At 40.0% G+C, this 14,378-nt stretch overlaps 2 protein-coding genes across 8 annotated transcripts in view; both read right to left on the minus strand.

The window, feature by feature from the left end:
* Nucleotides 1-14,378, minus strand: part of LOC117432616 (uncharacterized) — a 119,783-nt gene that overhangs the window by 97,963 nt on the left and 7,442 nt on the right. For all 7 annotated transcript variants that reach the window (XM_059016471.1, XM_059016467.1, XM_059016468.1 and 4 more), the window contains exons 2-3: nt 13,551-13,637; nt 12,219-12,278 (exon numbers count right to left, since the gene is read on the minus strand). In XM_059016471.1, the coding sequence (XP_058872454.1) occupies nt 12,219-12,278; nt 13,551-13,614 (124 nt within the window). In that variant the 5' untranslated portion in view covers nt 13,615-13,637. The remainder of the gene's footprint in view (nt 1-12,218; nt 12,279-13,550; nt 13,638-14,378) is intronic.
* Nucleotides 1-14,378, minus strand: part of LOC131723101 (tripartite motif-containing protein 16-like) — a 106,245-nt gene that overhangs the window by 19,740 nt on the left and 72,127 nt on the right. The window lies entirely within an intron of this gene.

A 14,378-nucleotide genomic window follows, 5' to 3' on the forward strand; every position in this document is an offset into this window, starting at 1 on the left:
ACAAGGGAACCGCACGCTGAAACTCAACTGCTTTCTACACTAGGCAACAATACTTAAATATCTATTCAGGTCTTGTGCGATTCCTTGTTATACTGTCAGTATGTACTAATATTTCATTGGCAAATTGTTGTTTAAAACCTCAGTTCTTATTGCAATGTGATATTAACTGTTTTGTGTGATTTCCGAACGCATTTTGATTGCATGCTTAATAAATACCATCTTTCTAAGAAAGGATTCTCAGTGCTGAATCATTCATTCAGGTGGAACAAACACAGATTATTGAATTTGGATATGAGTAATTATTGGTAGTTTCTGGTAACGTGTAAATCTCTATTGTTTTCAGAGAGCGATATTGAAAAAGGTTTTCATGTTAAAATAAAGGCAATTGTTATTTTGGCAATAGTCGGAACTACATCCAAGAATAATGATCAAAACAATAACATCAACAGTGTATCGGTTTCCTCTGATATAATTGCTGATGTCACCATAACCAGACTACTTACACTTTATTAAATATTCCCAATAAGAAATAACTAATAAAACAGATGATGAATAATCAATACAGTTAATATCTCCCTACAGTTTTCTGGAGGTCCCCTTATTGCCATAAGTAATAAATACCCCATTAGTCCCCACAGTTTGACAAGGTGTATATATGTGTGTTCAATACAGCCTGTGCAATAAAAGGAATTGGAATTGATTCAAAGGGTTATTCAGAAGTGATTCGAGTCGGGGTCTGCAGTAGGGGGCTGCAGTAAACCTTATTGAAGAAGGTTTACCAGAGACACTTTTTGTTCAACTGCTTTCATTTGAAACCAATTTAAATGACTAACAAACAGGAGTGACTTAAATGTAAGTAATTTGTTGCCACTGTGAGAAGCTCATTTTAACAATCATGAGGCCACTAACCAGTAGGGGGCACTGTTTCAGCTATACCAGGGGGTGGCCAGCCCTTGTCCCTGGAGAGCCACAATCCAGCAGGTTTTACAGCTAACCCCTAAAATCATACATTTCTGAAGACTTGGAACAATTTCATTTTGACTAGTTAAGCAGGTCATTTGTTCAATTAAGAAATTTAGAGATAATTTGAATGAAAACCTGAACACCCTGCAGCTCTCCTGGACCAGAGCTTAACACTCCTGATTTCATTGAACACATGAAGCTGCTAAACTGATCAAAAACTAGCATTCTTCAGAAATGGACATTAACCCTTTGCGGTCCATTTATTCATCACGTCTCAGGCACGTCAGGTCCAATTTATTTTCACGCTCGCTGTTTATTTTAGACACGCTGTTAAAAAGTTTTTTTTTTTTTTTCACAGTACAACAAGTTTAAAAGGCACCGCATATCAACAGGACACTCAGTACTGCATCTCCACCCCGCTCCTTGTTCTCTGTATTTATCACATACCTCTTCATAGTCGTGCATACCGATAAATCATCTCCTGATCACGCGTTTTATCACCAAACTCCTCAATAATGCGATCCAAGTCGTTATTTTATTACTATAACATCTCAAAAAGCTCTGCAGATGTCTGTGATATTCTTTGAGCGCTGGATGCAGAAGCAGCTATCTTGTTTGTTTATGTCTGTGTTATCTCTGTGGTGCCGGGGCTATGTGTATTGCTCAGATCCACCCCTTTTTTTTCGGCTTCTCTCGGCTCCTATCGGTCTCACTCGGCCATTGAATGGTTTTCTCGGCTTTTGCCGGAGAAACAACAACTAGAGACCTGTTTTTTACGTCTTTTTGATGATGTCGGACAGGAAAGGGAAAATTGTAATGTCAGACCTGGTCCAACATAGGACCGCAAAGGGTTAAAACATGACTTGTTTTAAAACAACGACCGCATACCTATCGTGACTGTAAATTGTGATTTTAACCAATGTGAATCCCTGATATAAACAAAGGAGAAACATGTAAAGAATAAATACAAAAAAAAAATGTACTTACGTAGAGAGAAGTAGGGCTGCATTGTCTCATCTGTAAGAGAATAAAATGAAATGGTCAGTAAATTAAATAGAACAGCACTGACTGCTGAAAGCCAGTATCTCTCTGAAAAGCTGCACATTTTCACAGCGCTGAGCGAACAGTGTTTCAGTACCTCAAATATGTATGAAGGAAAACAAACTGAGAATTATAACATTTTTCAAAGAAAGAAAAGAAAATGACTTCTCTTTTGATGTGTAATATTTGTTAAGGGTGATTACACCAGCTCAGTGCAGGGTCAGTATTGCACAGGGGTCTAATGTGCGCTCTGTGAGTCCTGTATAGAGGGGGGGGTGAAATGATTTTACTGTTTATCTTGTTTAGAAAGCAGGCGGGGCTGCAGAACTAAGGTAGGGGGTTTATGTTTTTTTGTACATCCAAGTTTTGGATTTATTTATTTGTTTGGTATTTTAATTTATTTTTTGTTTAATTAAAGGGTGGGGCTTTGTTTTTTTGTAAGCCATTGTCATGGGCAAGCCTCCTTTCTGCACAAGTAACTATTATGACTTGCTGTGACAGGGGAGATCTGTGCTGGCTGTCGGGCGCATGCATGAGCTGTCAATCATGGTGTTGATGCACAGGCCAGGTGGAGGTGCGCTGGCGCTCTGTGATTGGTCGGGGCGTGGAGACGTGCAGGATTGAGAGCCAATTAAAGAGTCACTGTTCCGTGTCCTTCTCTCTCGTGTAGGAAGTGTATTGACAGGAGTGTCCCCGGAGGATTGCTGAATTCTGACGGCATGCAGCTGAGATTATTACGCTGGGGCAGAGCAAGCTGAGAGAACACCAGAGCTCTGTTATACCCCGAAGGAAAGGGGCTTGGAAAGAGAAGGAATAAAGAAGCGGTTTTACCTGGAGTCTGTCCGGTACTGCCCGAGCAGGCAACAGGTGTGAAATTAGTAATAGTTAGATGGAATTTTAATGTCCCACAGCGAGATAGATAGGGGAAGGAACAGTGACTCGATATCCTAAACTTTCTTTTGTAGTTTTATTATCAGTGTTTATTCCATCATGAACCTACACAGACTGTAACATTAAATATATAATATGTTTGTGAAAAAGATAAATACGTTATCTGAAAATCAAATGAACTTAAGTACGATCTCGTAAATGCGTGATTTTATTACAAACTTAACACAAGAGCAAATGGAATTGATGTAAAATTTGTGTTTTGCAAAACTTGTTTTCCTTCTTTGTCCACAAGAACAACAAATGATTCCCACTCCGCAGACTTGCAGTTTTCTGTGAGCTTTTGTTCATGGAATTGGTTTTTCTTTCACGTCCTTCATAAACAAATCCATTACTCTGACTTTTAAGAATGATCTAAAGAAACCCCTTCGATGCGGGTCACGTGTCTGCTGCTGCGCTCTGCACGCCATGTCATGTGCTACTGGGGGAAGCCAATCCACGCAACAGGAATTATAAACAAGGATTTTTAGTACCAAAGAGAGCCTCTTTAATGGTAATTGACAGTGTGTGAATTACCGAGTAAACAAAATCGGACCCGACCTGACCCGGGTGTTGGGTGACAAATTTGCATCCGAAAACCCGTTCAGTACGGGTTGGGTCTCAGGTCCTCGGGTCCGGGTAGACCTGTGAAGACCTCTAGTATGTGTTACTACCATTGTTAGTAACCACTCTGGGGACTCTACCAGTAAAAGGAACTTCAGAAATACTGTTGTTGGTAATTGAGCCATGGCACAAGAGTGCCATCTTGTGGATTAATAAAACAATGCGCCCAAGTGGCATTCAAAACATTTTGTTTCATTTCAAAATAAAAAAGATCACTTTAACATTGTGTTTAGTGTTAATTGAGTGATGTATTGATATTTTTAGGCATCAATAAGCAGAAATGTTTTGCATTTTGCAAGTCATCTGTTAAAACTGTATTTATTTACTTTGATAAACTTTATCAACTTTACTCCTGTTTCTTATCCCTGATCTGAATTGCCCAGTTTGAATGTCTCCTCACCACTCTAACCCAGGACTGAAGATAAAGCTCCTTTCACGCTCTCAAGCGAGTCGCATCTTTTAACTCAGAGTTACTAAGTTACTGAATCCTGGAGGCGAGGAAGGAGTCTCTCCCTGGAATCATGAAGCCCCTGACCAGTGGGTGGCGCTGTTTCAGTTATACCTGGGGTGGCCAACCCTCTTCCCTGGACAGCCACAGTCCAGCAGGTTTTATACTGTTTGAAATGTCTAACCAAAGTCACATCCCGACATATATGGAGTGTTAAGAAATGTAATTTCTTATAGTAAAAATAAAGGGAATTCCAAATAAAACCAGAATGATTTAGCAAAAGTTATGTACGTTTAAAAATGTCCCCTTTCTAAATTATGATCATGAACTTATCAGGCAAGAGACAAGGGGACGAAGAATCAAGATTGCACGGAAATCCAGACACAAACCAGCCAATCAGAGCGACCGCGGGAAATAAAAAAAAAACTCTGTCTAAATTGTATAAATCCCACTGTCAATTACAACTGCGCTCTCTCAGATAAATAAATAAATTAATTAAAGAAAGTCGATCGTGCCTGGAACCATCAGCTTCCAGCTCTCAGCATGAACCCATCCAGATCAGAGGCCCCGACACTCGGAGAAACACAAGGGAACCGCACGCTGAAACTCAACTGCTTTCTACACTACGCAACAATACTTAAATATCTATTCAGCTCTTGTGTGATTCCTTGTTGTAGTGTCAGTATGTACTAATATTTCATTGGTATTGCTCAGATCCACCCCTTTTTTCAGCTTCTCTCGGCTCCTATGTGTCTCACTCGGCCATTGAATGGTTTTCTCTGTTTTTTTCCGGAGAAAAAACAACTAGAGACCTGTTTATTACGTCTTTTTGATGATGTCGGACAGGAAAAGGAAAACTGTAATATCGGACCTGGTCCGACATAGGACCGCAAAGGGTTAAAAAATGACTTGTTTTAAAACAACGACTGCATACCTATCGTGACTGTAAATTGTGATTTTAACCAATGTGCATCCCTGATATAAACAAAGGAGAAAAATGTAAAGAATAAAAACAATGTACTTACAGTAGCGCCGCCTTCCCTCACCTGCAAGAGAATAAAAAGAAACGGTCAGTAACTTAAACAGAACTTTGACTGCTGAAAGCCACTATCTCTCTGAAAAGCTGCACATTTTCACAGCGCTGCGCGAACAGTGTTTCAGTACCTCAAATATGTATGAAAGAAAACAAACCGAGAATTACGACATTTTTCAAAGAAAGAAAAGAAAATGACTTCCCTGTTGATGTGTAATAGTTTGTTAAGGGTGATTATACCAGCTCAGAGCAGGGCCAGTATTGCAGGGGGGCCTAATGTGCCCTCTGTGCTCCTGTGAGTCCTGTATAGAGGGCGGGGGTGAAATGATTTTACTGTATGTCATGTTTAGAAGGCAGGCGGGGCTGCATAACTGAGGTAGAGGTGGGGTTAAGTTTTTTTGTAAGCCATTGTCATGGGCAAGCCTCCCTTCTGCACAAGTAACTATTATGACTTGCTGTGACAGGGGAGATCTGTGCTGGCTGTCGGGCGCATGCATGAGCTGCAGGGGGGGGGGGAGTCAGAAAACCCTGTAGGGCTCCACTTGTCAATCATGGTGTTGATGCACAGGCCAGGTGGAGGTGCGCTGGCTGGCGCTCTATGATTGGTTCGGGCGTGGAGACGTGCAGGATTGAGAGCCAATTAAAGAGTCTCTGTTCCGTGTCCTTCTCTCTTGTGTAGGAAGTGTATTGACAGGAGTGTCCCCGGAGGATTGCTGAATTCTGACGGCATGCAGCTGAGATTATTACGCTGGGGCAGAGCAAGCTGAGAGAACACCAGAGCTCTGTTATACCCCGAAGGAAAGGGGCTTGGAAAGAGAAGGAATAAAGAAGCGGTTTTACTTGGAGTCTGTCCGGTACTGCCCGAGCAGGCAACACGTGTAAAATTAGTAATAGTTAGATGGAATTTTTATGTCCCAGAGGGAGATAGATAGGGGAAAGAACAGTGACTCGATATCCACAACTTTCTTTTGTAGTTTTATTATCAGTGTTTATTCCATCATAAACCAAATTAAATATATAATATGTTTGTGTACAAGTTAAAAAGATAAATACATTATCTGAAAATCAAATGAACTAAAATACGATCTCGTAAATGTGTGATTTTATTACAAACTGAACACAAGAGCAAATGGAATTGATGTAAAATTTGTGTTTTGCAAAACTGGTTTTCCTTCTTTGTCCACAAGAACAACAAATGATTCCCACTCCGCAGACTTGCATTTTTCTGTGAGCTTTTGTTCATGGAATTCGTTTTTCTTTCACGTCCTTCATAAACAAATCCATTACTCTGACTTTTAAGAATGATCTAAAGAAACCCCTTCGATGCGGGTCACGTGTCTGCTGCTGCGCTCTGCACGCCATGTCATGTGCTACTGGGGGAAGCCAATCCACGCAACAGGAATTATAAACAAGGATTTTTAGTACCAAAGAGAGCCTCTATAATGGTAATTGACAGTTTGTGTATTACCGAGTAAACAAAATCGGACCTGACCCGGGTGTTGGGTAGGGCTTTAAAAGGTTTCAACGTTGAAACGGTAAATGTGGATTAAAAATATTTTCGTTTAAAATTTGTATTATACGTTTAAACAGAGTAAAATATATTATTAAATTATTTGTGCATGTTTCCCTTTCTATATGTTTTCACCTTTAAGGAAACCTGACCTGTTCTCCCACGTGATCACTCTTAAGCCGTCTTGCATAAATTAAGGATGGACCAACTTCCTGCATTGTTGTGTATCTCCAAAGATATTATATTCTCTTTGGTATCTCTTCACTCAGGCCAAACAAACAGTCACCGTAGCGGTTTTAAATACAATACTTTACAGTTTCTGTAGCTGGGTTAGAAATGAGGTGGGGTATTCTGTAAGGAATAAACATCGAGAAGGGTTGAATCAGTGAAAATAATTCACTGTTCGAGTGTGTTAAATAAATGTAATTATGGAAAATAAATGGAATCCTTTTTAAGGACGTAAACAATTAGACAATGTTGCAGACTCTTCTTAACGTCTGTAAAACATAAAAAGCACTCCTCACACAGAGTACTATAGTACTGTCACTTTTGAACAATAAGATCCCAATGTTCACACAGAGAGGATTTATGGTAGTGAATCCATGGGCATAGCAGTGATATAGAATTGATCAATTTCAAAATGAGAAGTTATGAAACTGTTGTTTCTTTTTTTTTTTTACCACTCGGCTCCCTGCCTATCTGTTTGTTTCAGAGCGCCCCCACACTGCACTAAAAACAAATACAACCCGTTTTTAAAGTTAACAATACTATTTTTCAATACAATTAAATAAAACAATACTCTTAATCCAATGAACATGAACTCAAACCAAATGGAAAAAGCAGAAGCTTGTAGGTTTACGGTTTTGTGTTGTTCGCCTTGCCTGCAGTGTGCATAAGTTCATTTAAATAAACCTATTTTTTAAAAAAATTTATTTATTTCTTAGCAGACCCCCTTATCCAGGGCAACTTACAATTGTTACAAGATATCACAGTATTTTTACATACAATTACATTATTTTTACAAACAATTACCCATTTATACAGTTGGGTTTTTACTGGAGCAATCTAGGTAAAGTACCTTACTTAAGGGTACAGCAGCAGTGTCCCCCAGGGAGTGACCCCACAACCCTCTGGTCAAGAGTCCAGAGCCCTGACCACTACTCCACACTGCTGCAGTAAAAATGGAAATCAGAAATACATCACACAGATTTTATAGGGCCCTAGTCTTAGTACTGTACATTATTTCAGTAAAGTCAATAGCCTGTGTGATTAAGGCACCCGACGACTCCATTCACGTCACAAAGTAAAACAGTAACACGAAAAGAAAAACACGTACCTACTATTTATTTATGTGTTGTGTGTGTGTGTGTTCAACAGGACATCTGTAATTAAAGTTATTCAAATAAGCTGAGCAGAGAAGCCATGAAAGAGAGGGACGCGCGGATCTGAAGAATACACATCGCCCCGGCATCACAGAGATAACACGGACATAAACAAACAAGATAGCTGCTTCTGCATCCAGCGCTCAAAGAATATCACAGACATTTGCAGAGCTTTTTGAGATGTTACAGTAATAAAATAACGACTCGGATCGCGTGATCGAGGAGTCTGGTGATAAAACGAGCGATCAGGAGATGATTTATCGGTACGCACGACTATGAAGAGGTATGTGAAAAATACAGTGAACAAGGGGTGGGGCGGGGCTGGAGATGCAGTACTGAGTGTCCTGTTGAAACTGTATTTATTTACTTTGATACTTTATCAACTTTACTCCTGTTTCTTTTCCCTGATCTGAATTGCCCAGTTTGAATGTCCCCTCACCACTGTAACCCAGGACTGAAGATAAAGCTCCTTTCACACTCTCAAGCTTGTCACCTCTTAACTCAGGGTTACTAAGTTACTGAATCCAGGAGATGAGGAAGGAAGTCTCTGCCTGGAATCAGGTGGTCTTGACCAGTGGGGGGCGCTGTTTCAGCTATACTGGGGGGTGGCCAGCACTTATCCCTGAAGAGCCACAAGTTTTACAGCTAACCCCTAAAATCATACATTTCTGAAGACTTGGAACAATTTCATTTTGACTAGTTAAGCAGGTCATTTAAGTAATTTAGAGATAATCTCAATTAAAACCTGAACACCGTACAGCTCTCCTGGTCCAGAGCTGACCACTCCTGATTTCATTGAACACATGAAGCTGCTAAACTGATCAAAAACTTGCATTCTTCAGAAATGGCTGATTTAAGGGTTACCTATAAAACCTGCTGGACTGTGGCTCTCCAGGACCAGGGTTGGCCACCCCTGAGCTAGACTGTCAAGGGCACTGAAACATTGAGCAGGCAGTGTTATGCAAATGCAGATATGAAGTCAGTACCTCAGATGGTCTCTCAGGTTTGAGTCTTTCACCCTGAGACGATGGCAACTTTGTTACATAACAGACACAAAGGGCTCATGTTTCTTGTGCGATACCCGTGATCAAACTTGAATGAGAGGATCACAGAATACAGCTGTGTTCTGAATATGAAGATCATTTGTTAAGTGTCATCTGGAAACCACAAAGTCATATGGACCATATATGTGACCCGGGACAGCAAAATCAGTCGGAAGTCGCATATGTAGATTTTACACAGCGGCCAGATTACTGAGTGAAGTCATGAATTATCGATTTTGGGTTTTACACGTTTTTGTGTACTTAACAGTCCAAACTATCGTTTTATCAAGTTTATTTTGTGAAATAATGTCTCTACTATACTGTAAATAGACAGTTCGGTAACAACAGCGACCTATAGATTGTCAAAAGTAGCTGAAACAAAGACTAAAATCCGTACAATTCACGGAATCACAGCAACAGAGTCCTTCCACGCATACACATCATCCGGGTATCTTTTGAAAGCAGTAGTTTCCCTCTTTCCCGCTGTGTAGGTCATTGTGACAGGATGAATGATGTGGTGCAAAAGACTGCAAATGTCCAAACGTATTCTCCCAAAATAAGTAATTTAATAATCCACACAAGAACAGAAATATCCACAAAAATAAACCAGACAGGAAAATAATACCCCCTGATACCTGCGATGGTAATCCGGGCAAAACAAAACAAAAATAACAAATAAAAAGACACTCCTTAACCACAATCCTCCGTGCACGAAACTGTGCTCTCTCCAAAGGGGGCTGTGGTGCGTGCGCTGTGCTGTGTTGTGCTGTGCGATGAGGGGAGTGCTCTGGGGTTAGTGCTGGCTTGGTAGCGACAGCCTCCCGTCCTCCTGCTCCTCTACGAAAACACACAAACACCAGCTCCGGCCGGTCAATTATTGTCTCAGCGCAAGGGGAGATACTGACGTAGCTGCTTCCCCTTTGTACCCAGAAAACTCCTCCCTGCAATCAACGCGTCGCCTGGTTTCTCCAATAGAGGGCTGCCCCGCAGCTGACTGCACTGGAATCGTCCGGAGTACTTGCAGCTACGCGCCCCTCCTAATATGGTCACATTCCGGTTTCCACCTACCACCGAGGCACATCTAGGAGGCAGCTTACCTTCCCCCTTGCACAGCGCCCTTTCTAATCGGGAGGGAGATTTACAGCATCGATCCTTTCTCTCTCTATCACAGTCACTAATAGACTGACATCTTATTTAGCCAATGAAAACGGTTTTAAGAAGTGGTTGCAGTGTAAACAGTTCTGCTTGTTGCTATGCGTGACGTCATTTGGCTTCTTGTAGTATCCACCGATTGGCTGAATGCCTCCACGCGCTTTGACTTCTGGGGCAGCGGCATTGCTGTGGTTGTTAACGCAGAGAACTTGTGATATTAAACCCCGGCAAAAAAAAAAAATTAAAAAAAAAATTAAAAAAATATAAAAAATCACAGGCGAATTATGTCTTAATCAAAAGAACAGCATGTTGCAAATTCTCTTAACATTTTACGATCCAACAACATGGAATCTGCTGCGACTGACAGACAGTGGATACAGCTGGTTTCGGAATATTTTTGTGATGGTGCGTGCTTGTCTGAGTCTGACAGTGAGAGTGGTGATGTAGATGACCCTGATAATGTTGACAGCATAAACGAAGATGATCGTTTCAGTGCTGATAGTGATGACGACGCGGCTGTCATTGATGAAGTAGCTGTGGTGATGGAGAATCATGTCGCTGACATTGTTATTGATAACAATACTAGAACCGAGTTGCAAAAAATACACAATTCCAGCTGTGTAAATTAAGTCGTCTAAATACAGCTGCAAACTGAATGACGGGAAACCCTGTGTTAAGGTATTTTTTGACGAATATATACTTGACCTGAGGACATCAATGGGTTCTTTGCCAGACTACGAGAAGGATCTGATTCTCTTAGGAAAAATCAGCGCCACTATCAGCAATGACAAGCTAACTACAAACTCAAAAAGAAAAGAACAGATGCCTAGAAAACACCAAAGAACAACCTACTACATACAGGGCCGTCGTGTTTGCAGAGAAGCGTTTAAGTTTCTACACTGGTAAGCACTTTGCCATTGAAACTTTCTGAAAAAAATTCTGAATTTAAATTACTGAACGCTTTCTTCAGTAGAAATTACTATGAAAATGATTTGTATTAATCTTTTTTCAGCATCAGCCAGGATAATCTGACAGCACTGCTGAAGCATTACAAACAATTTGGTTTGGTACCTCGGTACAAGAAGTCAGGAGGCAGGCAAGCAACAGATGTCAGGCTGCTTACGCATGCTGCAATAATTAATTTGCCTAATCAGAGCTTTTTAATGATTTTTAACTCTTAAATGGCTGGTTTCACATACCGATTAGCTCTAATCCTGGACTAGCTAATGTTAACTGAGGTAAGGTAGTCCAAGATATGTATTTCAGAATATGCAAATACCAAGTGAAATGTAAATAGTAAATGTAAATGTAAATAGTTCAGCACTTTTAATTTAAAAGCATTTACATTTTTGTTTAAAAAAAAACAAAACGCTATGAATTGTAAAAAAAAATGAATTTTTCTATGTTTAAATAAATGAAAAATAAATATTTGTATCATATAATTTCTTTGTCATATTTTGCAGAAAGGTATGAGGAGTTATTGGTGAACATTTGGTGTATGTGTCAGAATTCTAACATAATGGAAAAGGAAATAGCTGGAAAGTAGGTGTCCCATGTTTCAACTTAATTTTCTCAAAATGGCGTCTTCTGACTTTGCTGATTTCAAAATGTCATATCTCGGGCCCCATTTGAGATATATCAATAAGTTTGGTATTATTTTAAAGCTTATTATATGCCCAATCCATTGCCACAATAAAACAGTTTTTGAAATTTTTGACCAAGTGACTGATTTCGCTGTCCTGGGTCACATATGGCAGCCACATGAGGTCACAGAGCGGGTACTGTTAAGATCTGGCCTAAGGAGTTTCCAAAATAGTTAAATATGAAAATGGTGTTCTGTATCTCAAACAGATTATGAGCTGCAAGTCTGTGGAATTGAATATGAAAGGACAAGCTTCAGCTATGTGGATGTGATGCTGCAAGTCCCATCCCATAAACAATACAGCCTTGCTTGAGCCTACGTGGACATTAAAACATGACTTATTTTAAAACAACAACCGCATACCTATTGTGGGTGTAAATTGTGATTTTGACCAATGTGCATCCCTGGCATAAACAAGAGAAAAATATAAAGAAAATATAACAATGTACTCACCTGGTTCTTGTTCCTCTGTCTCTCCTGTTTTCTCTTCTGCACTCACTTCACATCCAGACACTACACAAAAAAGGAAATGTTTAAATCACTCACAACTAATGATTCATGTTTATATACATTCAACTAGTTAAGAGTAGAATGTATATCTAAACGAGGTGTGTAACAATTCATCATGTATCGATGAATCAGGACACTTTCTTTACATGAGATATCGTATCATCATAGAGGTCTGTATCGTGTGCATCGTGATTCAAGACCAAAGCACAGCTCAGCTCACTGTAGTTCACAGAGTGGTTCTTGAATGAAGAGTTTGTTTTATAGTTGGTATGGATACATACTCTCCCTGTCTCATTTCATTTGTCTTCTAATAAAACAGTCACTTGTTAAATGATCATTTGATCCTATTGTGCTTCATACAAGTAGCCCATCAGGACCATTGCATGCATTGTGATTCATATCGTATCCTGACCTGCATATCGTGATGCGTATCAAATCGTGACATTAGAGTTACACCTATAATGAAAATGAATATTAATAAGAAAAGGTTACTGGATGTTTGAACTCTTCACAACAATGTATAGAGTTCAGCATCAAATAACTTTACTTGGCAATCTGAGGACATGTTCTGGATTCAGCTGTTAAATACAGTACAGGTTGAAACATGCTTTCTTTTCCACACAGGATGCTGTATATGCCAGTTATATAAACAGAATACTGCATGAACTTTCACACAGTGCTGTGGCTATTTCACTGATGAGGATATCCATAAACATGTCGTCTGTATCCTCATTCATGGAATAGCAACCCTGTTCTGTACTCTGTGATCCTCCACGATGTATCCTCTGCATACTACTAATTTTTTTAAAAAATTTGTTTTAATTTTTATAAATTTAGTCGTTGCCAATTATTTTTATTATTTTCTCCCAATTGGTATGTCCAATTATTTTCAGGCTCAGCTCACCGCTACGACCCCTGCGCCGACTCGGGAGGGCGAAGACGAACACACGCTGACCTCCAAAGCGTCTGCCATCAGCTGACCGCTTCTTTACGTGCTGCGGACTCAACATGCAGCCACCTCAGAGCTACAGTCCAGACCACAGGGGTCGCTGGTGTGCGGTGAGCCGAGGACACCCTGGCTGACCTAAAGCCCACCCCCACGGCGACACCCGGCCAATTGAGCGCCGCCCCCTGGGAGCTCCCATCCACAGCCGGCAGTGGAATAGCCTGGACTCGAACCGGTGATGTCCAGGCTATAGAGCACATCCTGCACTCCAGTTGGAGTGCTTTTACTGGATGCGCCACTCGGGAGCCAGCATTCTACTCTTCACTCACGGTCAGGACGCTCATCCTCATTACTGTGTCTTCGTCTTCGTCGAGGCTCTGGCTGTTTCTTCATTTCCTCTTTAAACCTTTTCTTTGCTAAGATAAAAGAAAAAAAGGGTTCCTTTCTCACTAATTTCTTTATTAACAAACAAATAAATAAATTAAAAAGTTTGCAAACTCATTCTAACATTGGTTGATGTTTGTTTGTTTCGTTCAACATTGTGGCACACATTCACAACCAGGGTTCATTGAGTAAACATACATACATCTTATCAAACAGATCTACGTCTTAAAAGGAATTGGAATTGATTAAAAGGTTATTCAGAAGTGATCGGAGATGGGGTCTACAGGAAACCTTATTGAAGGTTTACTAGAGACACTGAGTTTATTATACAGGCAATACACAACCAGGGTTGAGTTTACTATACAGGCAATACACAACCAGGGTTGAGGCAATTCCTTTTTAAAAGCAATTCCTTCAAAAGGAATTGGAATTGATATTGTAGAGACTTTATAATAATTGTTCTGATTGTTCAACTGCTTTCATCTGAAGTCAATTTTATTGACTAACAAACAGGAGTGAATTCAGTGTAATTTGTTTCCACTGTGAGAAGCTCATTTTAACAGAATACTGCTAATTACAATTGTGATCAATGATGTGTTGGAATTGATTAAAAGGGAATGGGAATTGATTTTAAAAAGGAATTGAGATTGAAAAAAAGGAATTGACCCGAACCCTGTTCACAAATTGCCAGCTTCATGGATCATTAGTTCATGTGCATAAAGAGGTTATTGTCAAAATATTAGTGCAATCCATAAAACAGGTAAATAAAGCTC

The sequence above is a fragment of the Acipenser ruthenus genome, chromosome 53 (genome assembly GCF_902713425.1).
Source record: "Acipenser ruthenus chromosome 53, fAciRut3.2 maternal haplotype, whole genome shotgun sequence".
NCBI lineage: Eukaryota > Metazoa > Chordata > Actinopteri > Acipenseriformes > Acipenseridae > Acipenser > Acipenser ruthenus.